Genomic DNA, 23244 nt, shown 5'->3' with positions numbered 1-23244 from the left:
TACTACAAAGACATAGAAACAGCATGGTTGCTATGGCAGGAAAACATATATAGATCAATGGAACACAATTGAGAACCCAGAAATAAGCCCACACACATATGGATAATTAATTTATGACAAAGGAGCAATGAACATACAATGGAAAAAGGATAGTCTCTTCAATTAATGGTATTGGGAAAACTGGACAGCCAAATGCAGAAAAATGAAACTAGACCAAACCATACACAAAAACTAACTCAAAATGGACTAAATATTTGAATATAAGATGAAACTACACTCTAGAAGAAGCAGAGACAATATGCTCTGTGACATCAGTCTTCGCAGTATCTTCCTAGATACGTCTCCTCATGCAGGGGAAACACGCAAAATTTAACAAGTGAGATTATATCAAGCTAAAAAGCTTCTTCAGCAAAGGAAACCATCAATAGAATGAAAAGACAACCTACTGAATGGGAGAAAGTATTTGCAAATGACATATCAAATATGAGGTTAATATCCAAAATATATGAAGAACTCATACAACTCAAAAACAAAAAAACCCAAACAACCTGATTAAAAATTGGGCATAGGCGCTGAATAGACATTTTTCCTAAGAAGACATACAGATGGCTAACTGGCACATGAAAAAATGTTCAACATCACTGATTATTAGGGAAATGCAAATCAAAATCACAGTGAGATATCACCTCACATCTGTTAAAATTCTCAAAAAGGCAAGAAATAACAAGTGTTGGCAAGGATATGGAGAAAAGGGACACCCTCATACATTGTTGGTAGGAATGTAAGTTGGTACAGTCACTATGGAAGACTATTTAGAGATTCCTCAAAAAATTGAGAATAGAACTACCATATGATCCAGCTATCCTACTTCTGGACATTTATCCAAAGAATATGAAGATACTAATCTGAAGAGATATCTGCACCACCACCCACCCCTATAATCATCACAGCATTATTTACAATAGCCAAGGTACGGAAACAACCGAAGTGCCCATCAACAGATGAATGGATAAAGAAGATGTGGTATATGTATACAATGGAATACTACCCAGCCATAAAAAACGATGAAATTTTGCTATTTGTGACAGTGTGGATGGATCTTGAGGGCATTATGCTAAGTGAGCTAAGTCAGACAGAGGAAGACATACATATGATTTCATTCATATGGGGAATGTAAAAAAACTAATAAACATTTAAAAATAAATGAACATACCAAACAAAAACAAACATGTAGATAGAACAAAGTAGTGGTTATCTGAGGGGAAGGGGCAGTGGGGAAGGGGAAGTGGGTAGAGGGGATCAACTGCATGGTGATGGATGGAAAATAAGTTTTTTTTTAATAAATTTATTTGTTTATTATCTATGTTTGGCTGCATTGGGTCTTCATTGCTGCGCACGAGCTTTCTCTAGTTGCAGCAAGTGGGGGCTGCTCTTCGTTGTGGTGCATGGGCTTCAGTAGTTGTGGCACACAGGCTCAGTAGTTGTGGCTTGCGGGCTCTAGAGCACAGGCTCAGTAGTTGTGGCACATGGGCTTAGTTGCTCTGCTGCATGTGGGATCTTCCCGGAGCAGGGATCGAACCCGTGTCCCCTGCATTGGCAGGCGGATTCTTAACCACTGTGCCACCAGGGAAGTCCCAGAAAATAAGTCTGTGGTTGTGAGCACATTGTAGGGTATATAGAAGTAGAAATAAAATGCTGTACACATGAAACTTACAGATCAATGTTACTTAAATTTTTAAAAAAATGTTTAAAAAATATTTCTCATGGACACAGATGCAAAAACCTTCAACAAAATGTTAGTAAATCAAATTTTTAAAAGTACGAAGAGAATTAATACACTACAACCAAATAGGATTTATCTCAGGTGTGCAAGGCTGGTTTAACATTTGAAAATCAATTCATATAATCCAACACATCAACAGACTAAGGAAAAATCATATGATCATATCAATAGATGCAGAAAACAACATTTGATAGAGTCCAACACCCATTCATGATAAAAATCCTCAGTTAGGAATAGAGATAAACTTTGTCAACTTGATAAAGACTATCTACAGAAACTACAGCTAACATGTGTAATAATGGTAGGAAACTGGAAGCTTTTGTACTAACATCAGGTACAAGGCAAGGATGTCCTTGCTCACAAGTTTTCAATATTGTGCTGGAAGTTCTAGCTAATGCAATAAGACAAAGGAAATAAAAGGTATACAGATTGGGAAGGAAGAAATACAACTGTCTTTATTCACAGATGACATGATTGTCTATGTAGAAAATCCAAGAGAATGGACAAAAAACCTTCTGGAAAAAAAAAAAAAAAAAACCTTCTGGAACTTACGCAGTTATGCAAAGTTGTAGGATACAAGGTTAATATACAAAAGTCAAGCACTGTCTTATATACCAGTAGTGAACAAGAGATACTTGAAAATAAAAACACAATATAATTAACATTAGCATACCCCAACATGTAATACTTAGATATAAATCTAACAAAATATGTACAAGATCTATATGAAAAAAACTACAAAACTTTGATGAATGAAATCAAAGAACTGCTAAATAAATGGGGAGATATTCCATGTTTATGGATAGGAGGACTCATTATTGTCAAGGTGTCATTTCTTCCCAACTTAATCTGTAGATTCAATGCAACACCAATCAAAATCCCAGCAAGTTAATTCATGGATATCAACAAGTTAGTCCTAAAGTTTGTGTGGAGAAACAAAAGACCCAGAATAGCTAACACAATATTGGAAGAATAAAGTAGGACAGTACTCAGCCTCAAGCTAAACTAAACCTAAAGCTACAGTAATTGAGACAATGTGGTATTGTCAAAAGAATAGACAAGTAGATCGTTGGAATAGAATAAAGAGCTTGTAAATAGACCCACATATAGTTAACTGATCTTTGACAAAGGAGCAAAGGCAGTACAATGGAACAGAGAGTCTTTTCAACAAATGGTACTGGGACAACTGGACATCCACATGCAAAAAAAAAAAAAAAAAAGAATCTGAACACAGACCTTAACACCTTTCACAAAAATTAACTCAAAATAGATCACAGACCTAAATATAAACACAAAACTATAAAACTAGAAGTTTACATAGGAGAAAAATCTAGATGACCTTGGGTATGGTGATGCCTTTTTAGGTATAAACCAAAGGCATTATCCATGAAAGAAATAACTGATAAGCTGAACTTTGTTAGAATTATAACTTCTGCTCAGCAAAAGACAATGTCAAGGGAATGAGAAGGCAAGCCACAGATTGTGAGCAAATATTTGCGAATGACATATTTGAGAAAGGACTGTTATCCAAAATATACAAAGAACTCTTAAAACTCAACAATAAGAAAACAACTTGATTTAAAAATGGGTTGAAGTCCGTAACAGACACCTCACCAAAGAAGACATACAGGTGGCAAATAAACGTTTGAAAAGTTGCTCTACATTGTATGTCATCAGGGAAATGCAATTGAAAACGAGATACCACTACATACCTACGCTAACAACACCAAATGCTTATGTGGATGTGAAGCAACAGGAAATCCTATTCATTGCTGTTGGGAATGTAAGATGGTCCAACCACTTTGAAGTTAGTTTTACAGTTTCTTACAAAACTAAACAGACTCTTACCATACAATCCAGCAATCCCATTCCTTGATATTTACCCAAAAGGGTTGAAAACTTATGTCCACACACAAACCTGCACACACGTATGGCAGCTTTATTCATAATTGCCAAAACTTGGAAACAACCAAGATGTCCTTCCATGGGTGAGTGGATAAATAAACATCCAGACAATGGGATATTATTGTGTTAAGAGCTATCAAGCCATGAAGAGACATGGAGGAACCTTAAGTGAATCTTACTAAGTGAAAGAAGCCAATCTGAAGAGGCTACATACTGTATGATTCCAACTATATGATATCCTGGAAAAGGCAAAACTCTTGAGACAATAAAAAGATCAGTGATTGCCAAGAGTTTGGGGTGGGGGTGGGAGATGGGGGAGCAATGAATATAGGTAGAGCACAGAAGATCTCTAGGACAGTGAAAATACTCTATGATATCATAATGGTGGATACATGTCATTATACATTTGTCTAAACCCATAGAAGGTACAACATCAAGATTGAGCTGTTATGTAAATTATGGTCTTTGGGTGATTACGATGTGTCTATATAGGTTCATCAGTTGTGACAAATGTACCACTCTGATTGGAATGTTGGTAAAGGGGAAGACTATGCATGTCTGGGTGCAGGGAGCATATGGGAAATCTCTCTCCCCCTCAATTTCATGAATCTTAAACTGCTTTTAAAAATGAATTTTAAAAATTAATTTAAAAATAAATTTAAACAGATTACTGAGTGCTTACTATGTGCCATTATGAACAAAACTAATGCAGTGGTAGAAGGTAGTAGACTAGAAATCAGAAGAGTCTGTATTCAAGTCCTTTTTTGTCACTTGTTAGTCCTGACACCCTTAGACAATTCACTTAGTATCTTTGAGCCTTACCTATGATAGTATTCCCTTATGACATTATGGGAATCAGAAAAGACATGAAGTTTTTTGAAAACTAACTAGCAACATGAAAATATTAAGGACTTACTATTATTAAAATAATAACTAAGACATGACCATTGACTCTTAAGAAAATATTTTTTGTTTGCATGCTATGTGAATAGTTGTATAAATGAATAAAGCAAAACAGCTGTCCAAAAAAGAAATACTGTAATAGTTATGCACTTAGAAAACAAAACTTCAAAAAGGGAACAATACCTTTTTGTGTGAATGGAAATATTAACAAATTTTAAGGGAATAGCACTAAGACAAGTTTGACTTTCCATTTTTCTGCTTGGAGAAAAAAGATAAAATGAAAGGACAGTCTTTCTAAGGAAAGAGTAGCATAGTATTACTAGCAATTTTCTCAGGGTTAATTTTTTTTATAGCAAAAATGTTGGCAAATACTGATTTGCACTTGCCACTATTGAGTAAGAGTAGTTTGACTAGTATTATACCAATCTAATTAAACTGATTTTTAAAAAGTATTTCCAAATTCACCATATAATGTTTTGGTAGTTGCCTTCTACAGTACAGTTTTTTTTTTCTTTTGTAAAGCAAATAGGGGTTAAAATCAATAGAGGAAAATCTGAAAGCAAACACGAATTTTCAGCTTTGTGGAACATACTACCTCTCATATGATCATTCAGCAGTATTTTAGCCCAATTGTGCAATGCTTGCATTTGGGTATATCTTCCTTTACTTAAAAAAAAAAAAAAAATCACAGAATTCCCTGGCGGTCCAGTGGTTAGGACTCTGTGCTTCCACTGCCAAGGGTCTGGGTTCGATCCCTGGTCGGGGAACTAAGATACCATAAGCTGCGGGGCGCGGCCAAAAATACAAAAATAAAAGTCAGAATAGCCGATGTAAAAATACTGCATTTGTTTGACACATTTTGCTCGTTTATCTTTGTCCAGATTCTCTGGCTCTGAGAAAGAGTGGTGTATGTGGACCTGCTGGAACTAGGAGAGTTTCTTTACCTTTCTTACATCCTCTTTGGATGCACTGATGCATTAAAGAACTGGTTTTTCAACTCTCCTGGTGTGGTTGGCTTTTCAAAAGAGTATAGGGAATCTAGCAGATATGAGAATAAGAATACAGTAAACCTTTAGGGACTGTATTTATCAACATAGAGTTTCATGTTTTCTGCAAACACAGGTTACATTTTATAATACAAATAGACCTCTGGGTGAAGGAACAGTAAACTCTTTCTGATTCTAGTTTGTAGCAGACTTATTCCTGAAATAATGTAAAGGGAATTAATTGATTCTTTTTTTATAATTTAACAAAAAAAAGTTTAATTGGTGTGATGTAATGTTCACTTTCCTAAATTAGATGCTCTTATTTATTCCTGAGCTTTGGCTTATGATGTTACATACAACATGTATGCTTCTCTCTTCTAGAAGCCACCAGTGTCCAACAGAAGGTCAATTTCTCAGAAGAAGGTATTTTCTCTTAAAATATCATGCAATATATTCTAAATCTTTTTGTTGTTAAGATTAGAAGCAATTTTGCTAAATACTTAAGAGAGAGCAGAAAATAGTGTCTTTTTGGGAAAAAAAATTCATGCTTATCTGAACTGCTAAATGGACAGGTAAAATAGGATAGAATGATAGCCTTTCTGTGCATTTTAAGGATCTTTTGTCTGTTTGAGTTAATTTAAGCAAAGCTAATATTTTCTGTTTCTGGCATGTGCTGGCCTTTGATTATGGTATTAAAATAATCAGTTTTCAAATTCTCATAACCAGTCTATGTTTGAATAGTACAGTAAAATTTAGTCCATTTTTAAGTTCACCATAATCTGAGATTAGTCACCTGCATACTGAAATGTTTGTATACGGGTGTATGTATCCACACACCCTGTTTGCAAACACACACACATATATGCAAACACATATGCGTGCATATACTAATCTTGTCTGAATTTATACACTAACTATATGTACTTTTCCTCCCCATAAGGTAAAACTTTTCTTCTATTTAATGTTCACTTGTTTACTTTTCAACTCTACATTAAAGCCTCAGAATATAATCTTATTGAATATTTGTTTGGGATATAATTACTTACCTCAGAGAAGATAAAATAAATGAGCTCAATTTTAGCTTATTTAGAACTTTGTGACTCAGGATAGTAAGCATAATAAATAGCAATTCTATATCCAATTATTTAAAAGGCTTCATTTTAATGTTGAATTACTTGTTTTTATTTTTTAATCCAGATCTTTAGAGCCTTAGAATAAAGACTATACTAGTATATTTTTATTTCTTTTTAGGGGAAACGGAGGAAGATGATCAAGACAGCTCTGACAGTGATGTTACGGTTGTTAAGGTCAGATCCGGGGATTCTGTTGAGTCTGGAGGTAACATTGCTTTATGTACATATGACTCTTATCTTAGGAGCTATATTTTTAGTTAAAGTATAAAGGTATTCTGTGAATTTGCTTTTTTAAAAAGTATTTTGAAGTATTTATTAAAACTACTTTTTAAAAAGTGTGCTTTTAAACATTTTTTAAAATTACTGATTCCATGTATACATCTGATTAGTAATGTAATATTTAAACAAACAAATCACTTTTACCTTGCTTTGTTGTTCATGGAACATAAGATATTTTTGTGCTCAAAAGAAGAGTTATTTGTGATTTTAAAAAAAATTTTATAGAGGGACTTCCCTGGTGGCGCAGTGGTTAAGAATCTGCCTGCCAATGCAGGGGACACTGGTTCGAGCCCTGCTCCGGGACGATCCCACATGCTGTGGAGCAACTAAAACTGCGTGCCACAACTACTGAGCCTGTGCTCTAGAGCCCGCGAGCCACAACTACTGAGCCCACATGCCACAACTACTGAAGCCTGCTCACCTAGAGGCCATGCTCTGGAACAAGAGAAGCCACTGCAGTGAGAAACCTGTGCACCACAACAAAGAGTAGCCCCCGCTCGCCGCAACTAGAGAAAGCCCGCGTGCAGCAACGAAGACCCAATGCAACCAAAAATAAATAAATAAAAATTAAATTAAATTAAAAATTAAAAAAAATTTTTATACAGAAACTGATCACACTGGCATTGACTCACTACACTATCAGGAGTGTTAGTTAGCTTTTAGGAAGTTTTAATAAACTTAGATTACTGCTTTTATCTCTGAATTGTTCAAATTCACATCCAGTTAGCAATAACAATTTATGATTGTTCGTGTGAATTGATGTTTAAGTTTATTCAAGGAAAGAATCGACTGAAGAGAAAAAAATACCAACTTGAGACTTACGAGGGTGCTGATCAAATTTGTAAACAGTGTAAATAATAAATAATTTTATATTTTAGTTCCATTAAAGAGTAAGTCTCTACTTACCCCTCACCACCTTTTGAGAATTTCTGTAATTCCTATGTTTTACTTAATCATTCCATTTTAAAAATAAGCTCAGAAGCTGTTTATGTGCATTTATTCTACATATTTCCCACCCTTCCTCATTTTTCCCCATTCTTTCTTTTTTTTTTTTTAATATTTATTTATTTACTTGGCTATGCCAGGTCTTAGTTGCGGCACAAAGGATCTTTATTGCCGCATGTGGGATCTTTAGTTGCGGCATGTGGGATCTAGTTCCCTGACCAGGGATCGAACCCGGGCCCCCTGCATTGGGAGCTCAGAGTGTTAACCACAGGACCACCAGGGTAGTCCCTCACCATTCTTTCTTGATACAGAAATCCCAAAGGAGATATGCAACACTCTAGCGTAGTGGTTAAGATCTTGGGCTCTGGAGTTACACTGGGTTTCACTCTTCCACTACTAGGTTTGTGCCCTCAGGCAATTGCTTAACTTCTCTGTTCCTCAGTTCCCTCATCTGGGTTGTTGTGAGGTTTAATTACTTAGAGAGTACCTAACACATAGTAGACACTCAAATTGAGTGCTGTTGTTAGTTTTCATATATGCATACATACAGCTCTAAAAATTAGAGACTAATTAAGTCATGAATCATATAGCCAGTAGCTTGATGCCATTGCTACCAGTGCGGCTCTTTGAAGCTACATAAACCCCAGGCTCTGTGATCCCTTTTGAATTCTAATAAATTCTTATTGAAGCATGCATACCCCATACAGAAGAAAACTCTAGCTAAAGAACAAAGATGTGAGGCATATTAAAAAGAATACTGATCTTTCTAGATTGTCTTCTGGGCCAGTTATTACTGAAGAGGTACTAGAAGATCCACTGGAGTGCAGGAGGAAAATATTAGAATTTAGTGTATATACACCTCTTATTTCATCCATTTAAAATGTCTATTTTAGTTTGTTTTATAATATATACAACACATTAGTTAATATGTTATTTTAGTAATGCTTGTATATAATATTAAAAATATATTTTGGAGATTGATGCTCAAAATTTTTTTAGTTATAGGAGTACACCAACAAAAATACTTAACCACCACGTGGTTGTGTCAAATGCTTTTGCCTCCAAGATAGCAGTCTGACTGCTTTTAGACATACTTTGTTATAAATTCCACTTTTAAATGAAAAAAAATTAAGATTTTTAAGAAGGGAAGGCTAAAATACATATCGACCAGTTGCAAGAAAAATTTAAGACAAAATGGATAGTAATGATTTCCAGAAGACCCATTATTGTAAACTTTCAAGATTTTCCCCAGCTCAAAGGTTTCATTATCTTCTTTACCTCATGCCATTCTCTATATCTTTTTTTCTCTTCAAAAAGAAAAGACAGATAATTAATTTTTTAGACATAACTTGACCCTTTAGAAACTATTTTTTAAAATAAATTATACATTCAAGTGTTGAATTCCCTGGGGTTTATCTGAATATTTTTGCTCTTTTGATTACTCATCGTTCTCTGGTTAAATGTGCACTTAGAAAGTTAAATATGCTTTATAGTATACTATATTTCTTTTTTGTTTTTAGACCAAACCACCAGATCATCAAGTCAATATCCAGAATCACTTTGGCATTCATCACAAAGTAAGTAAAACCATGATTTTCACTCTTAAAAGTCTACCTGTGGGTGTGGTCAAATGCTATTCTTATTTTTGAAGATCTTCTTTTGCAGTTTAATGTAAAATGTTGAAAAAGAGGTATAGTGAATACTAAAAAAACCCTCATCTTGCATCTTGAATTTGCTTCTTGAGTTAATCACCTCTGTACCCAACCTTGATTCTGAATTTAAAAAAAACAAAAAACTACTGCTTTCTTTGATTTGTTGAATGTCCTTGTTTGCAATATAAATTTGTTGATTGTTTTAGTTTAATTAACTAATGTAGTAGTTTGAGCCTACTTATATGGTATGATTTAAACTGTGTTGTGAAAGTTTGGAAGGATGAATAAATAACTGGTAAATCAGGTAAAGTAAAAAGTTAATGGTAAGTTAGTTGGTGCGTATATAAAAGTCTTACAGCCCGGCTTACAACTTTGAAAATTTTCGTAAAAAATGTTGAGAAAATGTAACACACATGAAAAGAATGGGAAGTAATATACTAAAATGCTAACAGTGTTTGTTCAGGATGGTAGAATTGTTGTTGACATTTTTCGTTTACTTTTTTTCTATATTTTGCAGGTTATCTACAATGGATATGTATCTCTTAGGTTAAGCAGAAATTACACTGTTTTTTCTTTTTCCATTTTTAAATCAAGTCCCAGAATTCAAATTAATTATTAGTCAACCAAAAATATCCTGGAATGTAAAATCTTCAGGAGCTTTTTTTTCCTTCCACAATACCATTTTAAAAATATGAGACTATTTTTAAAGAAAAAGTCTTTGGAAATCTGTTTTATAATTACTGTGTTCATAAGATTCCACTTTATATATTTTTTTTTTTTAGTTTTTAGTAGGTTCTGGGTTTGGAATTTAAACTGAGACGAAACAAAAGCAGCTGAAACAAAAATCAGTCATTTATGGAAAATTACTCTCTGGATTATCTTATATGTTTGCCCTTTGTTATTCTAAATCTTTGATCTTTGGAAGCTCTGAAATGTATCTCCCTATATTAATTATGCTATACTTATGCAATGGTATACTTTTCAGTTATGGAAAATGAGTTGTTTGTATACAGTTAGGTATATATTTCCTTGAATCTAAAATGCCATTGCTTTTATGTATCACTGAGAAAGAAAACCATCCAGTTAAACTGTGTCATACCACTGATTCTAAGACGCAGCACTAAAGCAAAGGTATTTTTAAAAAATTACTTCACAGAGTCAATGAAAGACAATACAAAAGAGTGTGTGTCTAGTTTTTTAAAACGTTCTTTGTTAGTGTAGACTGAAAACTGTCTACATCTGTCTTATTCACCATGGTTTTCCTATAATGTTTTGCACGTAATAGGCACTTAATAGATATTAATGAATTTTTAGGTTATGCATTTCTAGAATGGTGCATTTCTGTTACAGCCAGCACATACTGCATTTTTAGTCAGAAAATAAGTTGAACATAAATTTATATTGCTACTTGTATCAGTAGCTAGAAGTAACTTGTTTCTTCAGGGCAGATTTGCAAATTTACCATGTTATAATTGTTTGTAATAACATTTTCTGATTATCCCATTGTATCATTTTACAGTTGTCCTTAAATACCATCCCAAAACATGAAGTAGCATCTTGCACTGCATAACTACTTTGCAGTGTTCACAAATTTGCTTATATAGTATATACCGTTATATATGAACTGCCTGGGTTTATATCTCAGTCCTACTACCTTTTACATATGTAATCTTGGGGAAAATTATCAATTTCAGTTTACTTATTTGTAAAATAGGAATAATAGTATCTACCACATAAAGTGTGAGAGTTGATAAAATTATACTTGGTACCTGGTAAACATTCAGTACATTTAGCTTTTATTTTGATGACGTTGCTCTTAAAGCTGGCTTCTTATTATCCAATTCCTGAACATTTTGAAGTTTAGAAAAGGGAAAATACATATATATTGTATATGTTTGGGACTGATGAAAGAAAGGTTTGATTTTTTTTGTTTGTTTTTGTTTTTGGTGTCAGTAGTAAACAAGTAAAATGTTTATGCAACATCTTCATTGTTTTTATTTCCGTTCTTTGTTTTCTATGACCTTATCTCTGTTTTCTTTTTCAGGTCGAGACTTCACAGCTTTTGATAAGCAACCATTAGTGCTAAGTAAGTGGTTGGTTGTCTATTCTTTTATCAATCAACCAGTTCTAGCCCAGTCTTACTCTGCCAACAAAAATTTGAATAGGATTCAAAGTCATTTTACCCTCTTTGCCTTTTAAGCCACCACAAATTGATACTATATGTAATATTGGTACTTTGTGATGTAGAAATATGTTTAGGACTACTTTCCTGAAAATAATTTATTTACAAAAGTAAATGGTTAACCTTTTTCTTCTTAATTAACACCAAAGTGTTAATGAAGTTCAAGTGTTAATAAATGCAGTCATAAACCATAGCAAAGGACTTGTACATAGTTTTGTCTATTAAGAGATTATGTATTTATTTGCTGCCTTTTTTGCTGTGGGAAGTGGCTCATCCTCACTGATGTGATCCTTTGACATTATCTTTTACTTTTGAACCTATTGCTTTGGTTGTTTTCCTCGCCAAATTTGTTTTGCCTTTCTGATAAATTTACCTTATAACATTGAGGTATAGTATACATTTTCAAAGTATGTGAAATGATATCTTGATATATATATTTGTCTCAGGCTCGGGATATCAAAAAAATCCTCAGGAATGGGTTGACCAAACCACGAGAATAAGGACTAGGATGCAAAGTAAGTTGATAAATCTCTACCTGTTACTGAAGAAATTTTTAAATTGCTACCTGTTACTGAAGTAATTTTAAGTTTATTTGCTGTTTTCTTGATTATTTAACATAAAAAGCTGTTTAGTTCATCAGATAAGCATTTGGGTTGCTTGTGAGCTCATTAATAAAGGACATTTATGATTACCAGTTTAGTTATTTCCATCTACTCGGACTGGCCGGAGATGGACTGGGTGTAGAGTGTAGATAGTGCTGCGAGAAAACCAGTGGATGGTAGGTCTGTACTTGACAAGTTGTCAGTTCTGTCTAGCAACAGTACAATCCGCACATGAAAATGAAATTCTAATCTTTTGATAGTACCTGTTTTTATTTTTAACAGTTGTTTACCGTTGTATAAATAACCACTTAGAGCAGCTTTGCATACCCATTATTTTAAGTTACAAATGCCGAAATCCTCAAATTGTATTTTCATGTTTAGGTTTAGGATGGATTAAATGTCATAGAATCTAAGAAATATTTAAGAAATAAATAGGTGCGATAAAACATGCTTTGAATTCATTGTCTATCATAATTTCTATAGCAGTGTGTCCACATTAAACCTTGACTGTATAAAAAAATCCATGCCATGCCTTAAGTGACCTTTAACCTCTATCCCTTCCTTACCCATGTAGCCACAGTAGGTCTCGAGGTCATCAGGTGTCCCTTACTTTTATTTAGATAATATAAAAATCCCCATCATATAGCTCTTGCTCATGAAATGACTAACTGTAATTGGACAAGATAACCTCTGTGGCTTTGTTTTTCTATCAGTGAAGTAGTAATGGTTGCAATTCATTTTTTCCCCAGCAGTGAAGTTTTACCGTACACGTAAGTGAGTTCTTCAGCTGTCTAAAACTGAAATAGCTTTTTGCCCTCGCCTTATTGTTGGCTGTTATTTTTTTTTGGCCACGCTTCGCAGCTTGTGGGATCTTAGTTCCCCAACCAGGGATCGAACCAGGGCCCTCGGCAGTGAGAGCGCAGAGTCCTAACCAATGGACCGCCAGGGAATTCCCTGGCTGTCATTTCTTATTGCTGTATGTACTTGCTATTAGAAGACCATTTCCTCTTAAAATTTGTTCTTCTTGACCTATTATAGTTAGGAAACCAAATATTAATTCAGCTTTTTAAGATTATGGTTATAACCAGTATCAAAAATTAAAACATTCTAAAGATCTAAGAATTACTCTTGGAAGCAAAACTGCATGAGTTTAAGTGTATATACTATGAAAAGCTCAGAGTTTTATGATGTTATTAGTTCTTAACTATATATTCTGGGTAACTAATAGCAGATAAATTACTTCCAGAAAAGTGAAGTGTAGTACATATTGTTGTCAAAAAATGTTTGCATTGTCCTCTCTTAAGACACTGTACAAATGCAATGCAGAAGGGAAAATAATTATATTGAAGATCTAGTTGGAATGTAGAAATAGATCTTTATGGTTGCTAAATTGATAGCTCATTTATAGTATTTTCTGTTTGTATTCCTACTTTGTCTTAAGTTTGTATATTTGTTATGGCTTAAATAGTTGTATACTGGTTGATAGCCATCTACCATATATACAGGACTCCAGAGTTAAAGAGAAACTATATAGCAGAAATTTGCACATTCGGGTGCAGACAACAAAATTTTTTAGATTTTTGACCACAGAAGGACTTTAAGATAAGAAGAAAGAATTTTCAATCAGAGTAGAAGATTGCAGGAAGAAAGAATTTTCAATCAGAGTAGAAGAGTACAGTGATTTCCAAACAGCCTTATAGATTTCTCTTCAATCTAACATCATTTGAAAAAACTTTTCCTTGGCATTCCAAGTTTCATATCTCATTGTCTTAACTATACACTTCTGCCTGCTTCAGTGAGAAAAAAAAAATTCATTTTTAGATTTAGGTGTTCAAGAACCTGGATTTCGGATCATTATTATCACCCTATGTTAGCACCAGTTCTCTGGGTAGACAGGTCCCACAGTTCAGGTTTCTGCCTGTATCCAGATCTTTGGGGAAAGATAGAACCACTGTCTGTACTTTTGCTGTGTCCCAGGTGATAAAACAGTGAGGCCTCTGAGTCTGTGCTTCATTAATACACATGCTTTGGAACCTGTCTCTAAAAGTGCTGTAGAGAAAAGAGGAGAGTTTGGAGTTAGAGCTATTGGGTTCCAGTCCCAGATCTTCTACTTACTCATTGAGTCATCTTGGTAAAGTCTCTTAAACTTTGTGAACCTCAATTTTCTTAACTTTAAAGTTGGGACAATAGTGCCTATAACTAGGTTATTCTAATGAGCTTATTATATATGTGAACACAATGTTTTAAGTCTAAATGTTACCACATAAATAATTAATGCTTATTTATTGTTAACAATATATTGTGTAATAATCAGTAGTAATAACTATGAAAGATTCATGCCCTCTGCTTTTGACTTTATAGAGTGATTGATTATTACCATACTCTTCATACTAGAAAAGCTCTGAGCTTTATCTTTTTAAAGGAATTTTTATTACTGTCTCTAAAAATATTTTAAATAAGGATAAAGTTTACCTTTTAGACAGTGTGTTGCCTCAGCAGTATATATACCCTACTAAGTTTGTGTTCTTCAAATTATATAAATATTTCATATGGTATATAATAACTGTTACTTATCTATTCTATATCATTAAAATCATCATAGAAGAGCACTTAACATTTTTATGTATTGTCTCATTTGATCTTTGCAACCATGGATTAAAGTATTCAAGATAAACATTATCTTGATGGATTTCTTTTTCTAAATAAAGTGTTTCACATGCTCTTTAACTGTAGGTTAAACTATTTTATTGAAGTATGATTGACATACATTCATTTTGGTTTTTAAAATATTTTATTGAAGTATAGTTGATTTACAATGTTGTGTTAATTTCTGCTGTATGGCAAAGCGATTCAGTTATTCATATATATATTCTTTTTCATATTCTTTTCCATTATGGGTTATCACAGGATATTGAATATAGTTTCCTGTGCTATACAATAAGACCTTGCTGTTCATCCATCCTATATATAATAGTTTGCATCTGCTAACCCCAAACTCCCAGTCCATTCCTCCCCTACCCCCACCTTCTTGGCAACCACAAGTCTGTTCTCTATGTCTGTGAGTCTGTTTCTGTTTCATAGATATGTTCATTTATGTCATATTTTAGAATCCACATATGAGTGATGTCATATGGTATTTGTCTTTCTCTGACTTACTTTGCTTAGTATGATAATCTCTAGGTCCACCCGTGTTGCTGCAAATGGCATTATTTCGTTCTCTTTTATGGTTAATACGCCATTGATTATATATATACCACATCTTCTTTATCAATTCATCTGTGATTGACATGCATTTAATGTGTACAATTTATGTATTTACTGTATACAACTTGATGAGTTTGGAGATAAGTATATACCTGTGAAACCATCACCATAGTCTATGCCATGAACATATCTATCACCTCCAAAAGTTTTCTCTCACCCTCTTTATTTATTATTATGTGTGTGATAAGAACACAACATAAGATCTACCCTCTTAGCAAATTTTTAATATATAGGACAATAAATATAGGTACTATGCTCTACAGTAGATTTCTAGGATTTTTTCATCTCATTTAACTGAAACTGTGTACCCTTTGACTGATATCTCCTGATTTCCCCCTTCCCCAGGCCCTGGAAACCACCTGTTTCTATGAATTTGACTAGGTTCCTCACATAAATGATATTATGAAGTATTTGCATATCTGTATCTGACTTATTTCATTAGGATAATATTCTCCACGTTGTCCAGAGTGGCAGGATTTCCTTCTTTTTTAAAGCTGAATAATAATTCCATTGTGTGTCTATGTGTGTGTATACATATATATGTATAAATACATCACATTTTCTTTATCCATTAATTTGTCAATGGACATTTAGTTTGCTTCCCTGTTTTGGCTATTGTGAATATTACTGCAATGAACATGGGTGTGCAGATATCTCTCCAAGATCGTAATTTCAGTTCCTTTGGATATATATCCAAAAGTGGGATTGCCGGATCATATGGTAGTCCATTTTTAACCTTTTGGGGAACCTCCATAATTCTTTTCCATAGTGACTGCACCAATTTATATTCCCACCAACTGTGTACAGGGATTCTCTTTCCTCCACATCCTCTCCACATACCTTGCACTTTTGCTTTTTCGATAATAGCCACAATACATTTGATAATGTGAGTTGATTTCTCATTGTGATTTTGATCACGTAAGTCATTGTGCTTTTTAAGTTTGATGTAATCCCATGGTTGTTTTTACTTTTGTTGTCCGTGTTTTTGTTGTTATATCCAAGAAATCATTGTCAAGGCCAACTTCAAGAAGCTTTTTCCCCATGTTTCTTCTGGGAGTTTTATTGTTTCAATTCTTAACTTAAGTCTTTAATCCATTTTAAGTCAATTTTTGTGTATGGTATAAGGGTCCAATTGCATTCTTTTGTATGTGGATATCCAGTTTTCCCAGTACCATTTACTGAAGAGACTATCCTTTCGCTATTGTGTAGTCTTGGCACCCTTGTTGAGGATCAGTTGACTATATCTTCATGGGTTTATTTCTGACCCTCTATTCTCTTCCATTGGTCTGTATATCTGTATTTATGGCAGTATCATAATGTTTTGATTATTCTAGCTTTGTGATATATTTTGAAATCAGAAAGTGTGATGCCTCCAGTTTTGTTCTTCTTACTCAAAGTTGTTTTGGCCTTTCAAATTTGGGGTCTTTCGTGGTTCCATATGAATTTTAGGATTGTTTTCTGTTTCTGTAAAAAATGCCATTGGAATTTTGATACAGATTGCACTGAATCTGTAGATTGCTTGACCATGGGATGTCTTTCCATTTACTTATGTCTGCTTTAATTCCTTTCATCAGTGTTTTAGAGGTTTCAGTGTATAATTCTTTTACCTCCTTGGTTAATCTTATTCCTAAATATTTTATTCTTTTTGATGCTATTGTAAATGGGAGTTTTTCTTAATTCTGTTTGTGTTCATTTTGTTTTCTTAATTTTATGTTCTTATGAGTTATATAAATGTTACATATGTTTCATAATAACTATTGTTTAGTTATTCTCCATTATTAATATCATCATGCACTTCACAGCATTTTCATATATTATCTCATTTGATCTTTGCAGCCATGGAGTGAGGTATTTAAGATAAACATTATCTAATGGAAATTTTTTTTTTTTTTTAGTAAGACAGTTTTAACTTTGGTTACCTAACTTTGAAGCTTCTAAATGATACCATTTCCTAGGCTAACCTAGTAATTGCAAAACAATATGCCTTTAGAGTTAAGGTTGATGTCATTTTGTTTCATTTGAGGTTTTTTGTCATATGACCAGAAATAAGGCTATTTCTGTAAAAAAATATATAAAATAAATAAATTAGCAGGGCTAATTTTATTCCTCCAGTTTAGTCCAGTGTTTCTCAAATGAAAACAGTTGATAAATACTAGGAAGATCACTTATACACATAAAGTTATAAAACTCCAGGCAAGTGCTAGATGACAGTATTGGTAATGTAGATCATACAAATGAGTAACTCAGCCTCTTCCCTTTCTGAACCCTGTCCTTCCATTTCCTCTCTCTTAGATGTTAAAATCTGTGGCTATTACAAGGAGGACGGAGAGGAAAAGGAAAGAGCTTTTCATTTGTTTTCTAAAGTATGATGGAAATAGAGATTTGATGGAGCTGTGGGAAAATTATTTTTGAAATCTATTGTTTAACCACAAAGCTAAAACAATTACTTGTCTATTACCAGAAATGGTGAAAAGTTTTTCAGTGTAATTTCTAAAATATTACTGATATTTGAAATGGTCAGAAGCACCAGAGGAAGTATTTGAATCAGTTTGAGGTAGAAATTGGTGAAGATTAAGATTGAGTTTTACCTTAAAACCCCTTATCCAGAGAGCTCAGTAATCCATAATCATATTTTGTCCTTCTTTCCCTCTTTACAGCGTCATCACCAGGCAAGCGTTCGATATATGGCAGTTTTTCAGATGGTATTATTTGTTTCCTTTTATTATAGTTGTGCTTATTTTCTTTGTCCTCTTAACTTTGTCCCAGAAGTTTCACCACTCCCATTAAATAATTTGGGTCAAGTTCTTCAAGGCTTTCTCACAAAACTAATGTGTTAAGAGTATGCTTTGTACTCGACCATTACATTAATTATGAAAGAAATCAATCTTGTGTCTCAAGCAGCTGTCAATCTAATAGACACTTGGATCTTCTGCTTTTTCTTCTGTTTCTGACAGATCTCTGCCTTATTTTCTCTTGGTGAAATTTGTATTTTCTTTTTCTGTTGGAAGTACTGAAATTATGAAACATAAATTGATAGTCTTTATTACTCCTATCATTAGATGATGGTGTTCAGAAATCAGAGCTTGGAAACCAATCTCCATCAACCTCCAGCCAACGTAAGTTTGTCTATTCAGCTTTCATTAAATGAGTCCCTAAAATTGGTGAACATAATGATTTTAAAATTTTTTTGACACCAAAGAACTTCATGCTATTTGAAGAATTATATTTTAAGTACTTCAAAGGAAAAAGTATATATTTTACCAGCAGTAAAAGTCTTTAAGGACAAACTCTGTGAAAAAACATCTGGCTTCCCCCTTTACTTTATTATCCATAAGCCCAAAAGTGAAAGTTGACAAGTAAAGCAACTAATACTGTTAACCAAGTGAACCTTGTTGAGTCAAAAGAAAGATGCACATAGCATGACATAATGGGAATACCATAGTTTTTTAGAGTTCACAGACCTGAATTTGAATTAGTTTGGGCCACTTACCTTCTGTATAGCCTTGGGGCAAGTTTCTTTAGTTCTCTAAGCCTTTTTATTATCTTGAAAGAGTACTAAGAAAATAACAGTCATTCTCAGATTCTTTGGTCTCAATACCACTTTCCACTAGCAAAATTAATAAGAACCCCAGAGACCTTTTTTAAAAAGAGACTTTAAAAAATATATATGAGTTATACCTGTCCATATTTACCTAGAGATTAAAATTGGAAAAAAATTTTTTAATGTTTGTTAGTTATTTTTAAATAATTTAGTAAGGAGAGTGATAGATTGCTTTGTATTTTCTCTGATCTCTAATGCCTGGCTTAATAAAATGGAGCTGGAGTTTCATTCTGCTTCTGTATTCAAACTGTTACAATATATTGGGGTTTTTTTTTTGGTTTTTTAATTTATTTATTAATTTATTTTTGGCTGCATTGGGTCTTCTTTGCTGCGCACAGGCTTTCTGTAGTTGCGGTGAGCGGGAGCTACTCTTCATTGCAGTGCGCGGGCTTCTCATTGCGGTGGCTTCTCTTTGTTGCAGAGTACGGGCTCTAGGCGTGCAGGCTTCAGTAGTTGTGGCACGTGGGCTTCAGTAGTTGTGGCTCACGGGCTCTAGAGCGCAGGCTCAGTAGTTGTGGCGCACGGGCTTAGTTGTTCCGTGGCGTGTGGGATCTTCCCGGACCAGGGATTGAACCTGCGTCCCCTGCATTGGCAGGCGGATTCTTAACCGCTGCGCCGCCAGGGAAGTCCCAGTCAGTTGTTTTCTTGAAAGCAACAGGCTCACATTGTTCGTTTTCCAGAAAAAGTCTCCCAGATGTGAAAGTCTGACTAACCACAGTTTGTCACTTGTCCTTTCAAGTAAAAATTCTATGAAAAAAGCACTATTTCAGCTCACAACTCAGTTGCACAAAGTTTTCTTTGAGACAGCCATATACTGTTCTATGTAGCAGAAGTGCTTTATATATATGTCCCATTTCTTCACATAGAATGTTAAGATTTCTACTCAAGGTTGAGTTCTAATAAGATAAATTCTTTTAAATGCTTCATGAAGGATGTTCTTAAGTGAAACTGATAACCTCGAATACATGGCCATGAGGAATACAAAGACAGTCCTAGTTTGGTGCTACTGCCCTGTGATTCATCTAAAGCATCAGTTATTTTTCCTACCATGGCTTTTTACACCATCAGGGCAGATGTCAATATGGTGGAAAAAGGCAAATAAGATCTTAGTGTCGGGAGAATAGTTTTAACCTCAAGGACCCCCTTGAAGAGATCTTGAGATACCCCACCAGCCACACTTTGAGAACTGTTGCTCTAGAGGGTCCATGGTACAATTATTAGTCTAAAGCAGTCAATAAATAGGAAGTGTAAAAATACTGTTGCTGTCATATTAAATTATTAAATGATGTGGTATATGAGAAAGTGCTTAAACTGAAAAGCACTAGGTAAATGTAAATTCATATCATCATTGCCAGTAATAATTAGGAATGAATTGCAAACTAAGTTTTACCAGTGTTAACTTGCATACAGCCAAAGATAGGCATCAGTGCAATTAAAGGGACAGCTAGCTATTATATGGAAGATTTCACTTATAATGAATCCTTTTCTTTATCCCTTTATATACATAAACATTCCACCTTGGATAATAATCCATGTTAGTTTCTAAATTTAAAACTATTTTGTAAAGTGTCTTTTAATATTGTTTACCTCCCAAATATTAGCAGTAGTAATAATAGTTTTGCTTTATAAACTGTATTCTTTCTGACTTGCACATGCCATTACATATACTTAAATTCTACTTTTTCCTCTAAGTCTCTTTATCATTTTGACATTGAAGAGACATATGCATACTCATACACGTAACTTAAAACACATGTGCTAAATTATTTCTTTAAGTAAATTATCAGCTCCCTTCTTTAAATTCCTTCCTCTCTTATCTAATGTTTATAAAGATTAATATTGGCTTTAAAAGTCACTTGCTCTTGAATCTAAGAAAATAATATTTGTGTCTATCATTTCTTTTCCCGAACAGAAGTGACTGGACAACCCAAAAGTGCATCTTTTGTCAAGGTGATGAGGTGCACCCTTGTCCTGATGGCTGCTTTTCTCATTGGGTGTTTTTGGTACACTCATACTCGTGAAGCAGAAACCGCTGCTGTTCAAGAGTTCCAGAACCAGATGAAGCAACTTATGAATAAGTACCAAGGTCAAGATGAGAAGCTGTGGAAAAGGAGCCTGACATTCCTGGAAAAACATCTTAATAGCTCCCACCCTCGGCCTCAGCCTGCTATCTTGCTGCTCACTGCTGCCCGAGATGCTGAAGAAGCACTCAAGTGTCTGAGTGAACAAATTGCTGATGCCTATTCTTCCTTCCGAAGTGTTCCTGCAATCCGGATTGATGGGGCGGGCAAAGCAACTCAAGACAGTGATGTTGTCAAACAAGAAGTAGATCAGGAACTGAGCAACGGATTCCGAAATGGCCAGAATGCAGCTGTGGTCCACCGCTTTGAGTCACTGCCTGCAGGCTCTACTTTGATCTTCTATAAGTATTGTGACCATGAAAATGCAGCCTTCAAAGATGTAGCCTTAGTCCTAACTGTCTTGTTAGAGGAGGAGACACTTGGAACCAGTCTAGGCCTAAAGGAAATTGAAGAAAAAGTGAGGGATTTCCTCAAAGCCAAGTTCACCAACTCTGACACACCCAACTCCTACAAACATATGGACCCAGACAAATTGAGTGGGCTCTGGAGCCGTATTTCTCACTTAGTCCTGCCTGTACAACCTGAAAATGACCTGAAAAGGGGCATCTGCTTATAAGAGGAGACAGAAGACAAAATCATGTCTCAAGTTCTGAGAATTTTTCAAACTTTCTAACCATAGACAGGATCCAGAGCTCTTTTTGAAAGAACTGGTTTCTTTTTAAAGGAGGTTAAGTTCTTAGGTAAACATGGAATATCTAAATCGTTTATTCAACCTAATTATCTGTTATTTGAGAGAATCGTTTCCTTGTTTCCATTGAGATCTGTGTTAATGATATCTGAGGACTGTAAATTATATGCAGTCCCATAGAGGATCTGCTTAGATTCTGGGTTGAATCATTATTGCTATGGTATGACCAGTGGGAGGGATTAGGCTCCTTTCTATGCATCCACCCAATTTTTTAACTTAGATTTTTTTCACAGTTTGTCGAGTTATTAGTAAGACAGCTCCCTGAACACAACTGTGGGTTTTCCCCTTTTGTCCTCTTCTACATCGTTTAGCTGTGAATTCCGTAGTCAGCTTCTGCTTGTAGGAACAAAAATAATGAAAGGCCATCCGAGTGTGTGTTTGGGTTTTTTGTTTTTTGCTTTTTTCCTTTGATTTTGGAGGGCAAGGAGAAGGAGACATGGGAAAAGTTGTGGAATGGGGAGGGAAAGGGGGGAAAAAGTCTTCAAGATGAAATGTTAAAATAAGCCACTGAGGGAATTCCCTGGCGGTCCAGTGGTTGGGACTACACGCTTTCACTGCCGAGGGCCCAGGTTTGATCCCTGGTCAGGGAACTAAGATCCTGCAAGCCGCCCCACGTGGCCAAAAAGAAAGCCACTGAGGCTTAGGGTTAGTCAAACATAGTTATATGAACTGCATTCTCAGTGAATTCTGTTGGGACTTGTTTTTCACATGTCCTTTTTTTTCCTTTAAGAAATTTTTATTCCTCCCAAAGATTTTGAAACGTGTATGATGAGGTTTAGTATATTTGTTCACTTGGCTCTTAAGAATGGGTAAGTTCAAAAAAAAAAAGAATGGGTAAGTTCAGAGCCATTTATTTTGGTCATATCCTGAAAGTTTTGTTAAGAAATACAATTTCAGGAATTGGTAAACCATTTGTTAACCAGCTCTCCTGGGCTGTTGAAGAAGGATTTGATTTTCTGCATGTCTACTTGTTGCATTCTGAGTCCTTTAATGACACTCTTGTAACAAGAATAAAGATTTACAATGCACGTGATAAATTCTACTAAGAGTGCCTCAAGCGAAAAAGAAAGTGAAGTTTACCATATATGAAGAATGTTAAAATGTACTACTGTACATTACTGTACTACTATAGAATTTCAGTTTTAAATTTGCATCACTAACAGCTTTCTCATCCGTCAAC

General features: G+C 34.5%; 1 protein-coding gene across 4 annotated transcripts in view; it reads left to right on the top strand.

The window, feature by feature from the left end:
* TOR1AIP1 (torsin 1A interacting protein 1) overlaps positions 1–22439 on the top strand; it is a 43655-nt gene extending 21216 nt beyond the window's left edge. For 2 of the 4 annotated variants that reach the window (XM_061183061.1, XM_061183058.1), the window contains 9 exons: positions 5959–6000; positions 6829–6915; positions 9455–9511; positions 11631–11672; positions 12215–12283; positions 13120–13140; positions 18292–18336; positions 18694–18750; positions 21148–22439. In XM_061183061.1, coding sequence (XP_061039044.1) covers positions 5959–6000; positions 6829–6915; positions 9455–9511; positions 11631–11672; positions 12215–12283; positions 13120–13140; positions 18292–18336; positions 18694–18750; positions 21148–21932 — 1205 coding nt within the window. In that variant the 3' untranslated portion in view covers positions 21933–22439. The remainder of the gene's footprint in view (positions 1–5958; positions 6001–6828; positions 6916–9454; positions 9512–11630; positions 11673–12214; positions 12284–13119; positions 13141–18291; positions 18337–18693; positions 18751–21147) is intronic. The other 2 variants (XM_061183062.1, XM_061183059.1) reach the window with 1 other exon arrangement.
* Positions 22440–23244: the final 805 nt, after the last annotated feature.

This window comes from Eubalaena glacialis, chromosome 3, assembly GCF_028564815.1.
Source record: "Eubalaena glacialis isolate mEubGla1 chromosome 3, mEubGla1.1.hap2.+ XY, whole genome shotgun sequence".
In the NCBI taxonomy this organism is placed as follows: Eukaryota; Metazoa; Chordata; class Mammalia; order Artiodactyla; family Balaenidae; genus Eubalaena; species Eubalaena glacialis.
Note: the sequence above shows the minus strand (reverse complement) of the source record. Positions and strands in the feature narration are given on the sequence as shown.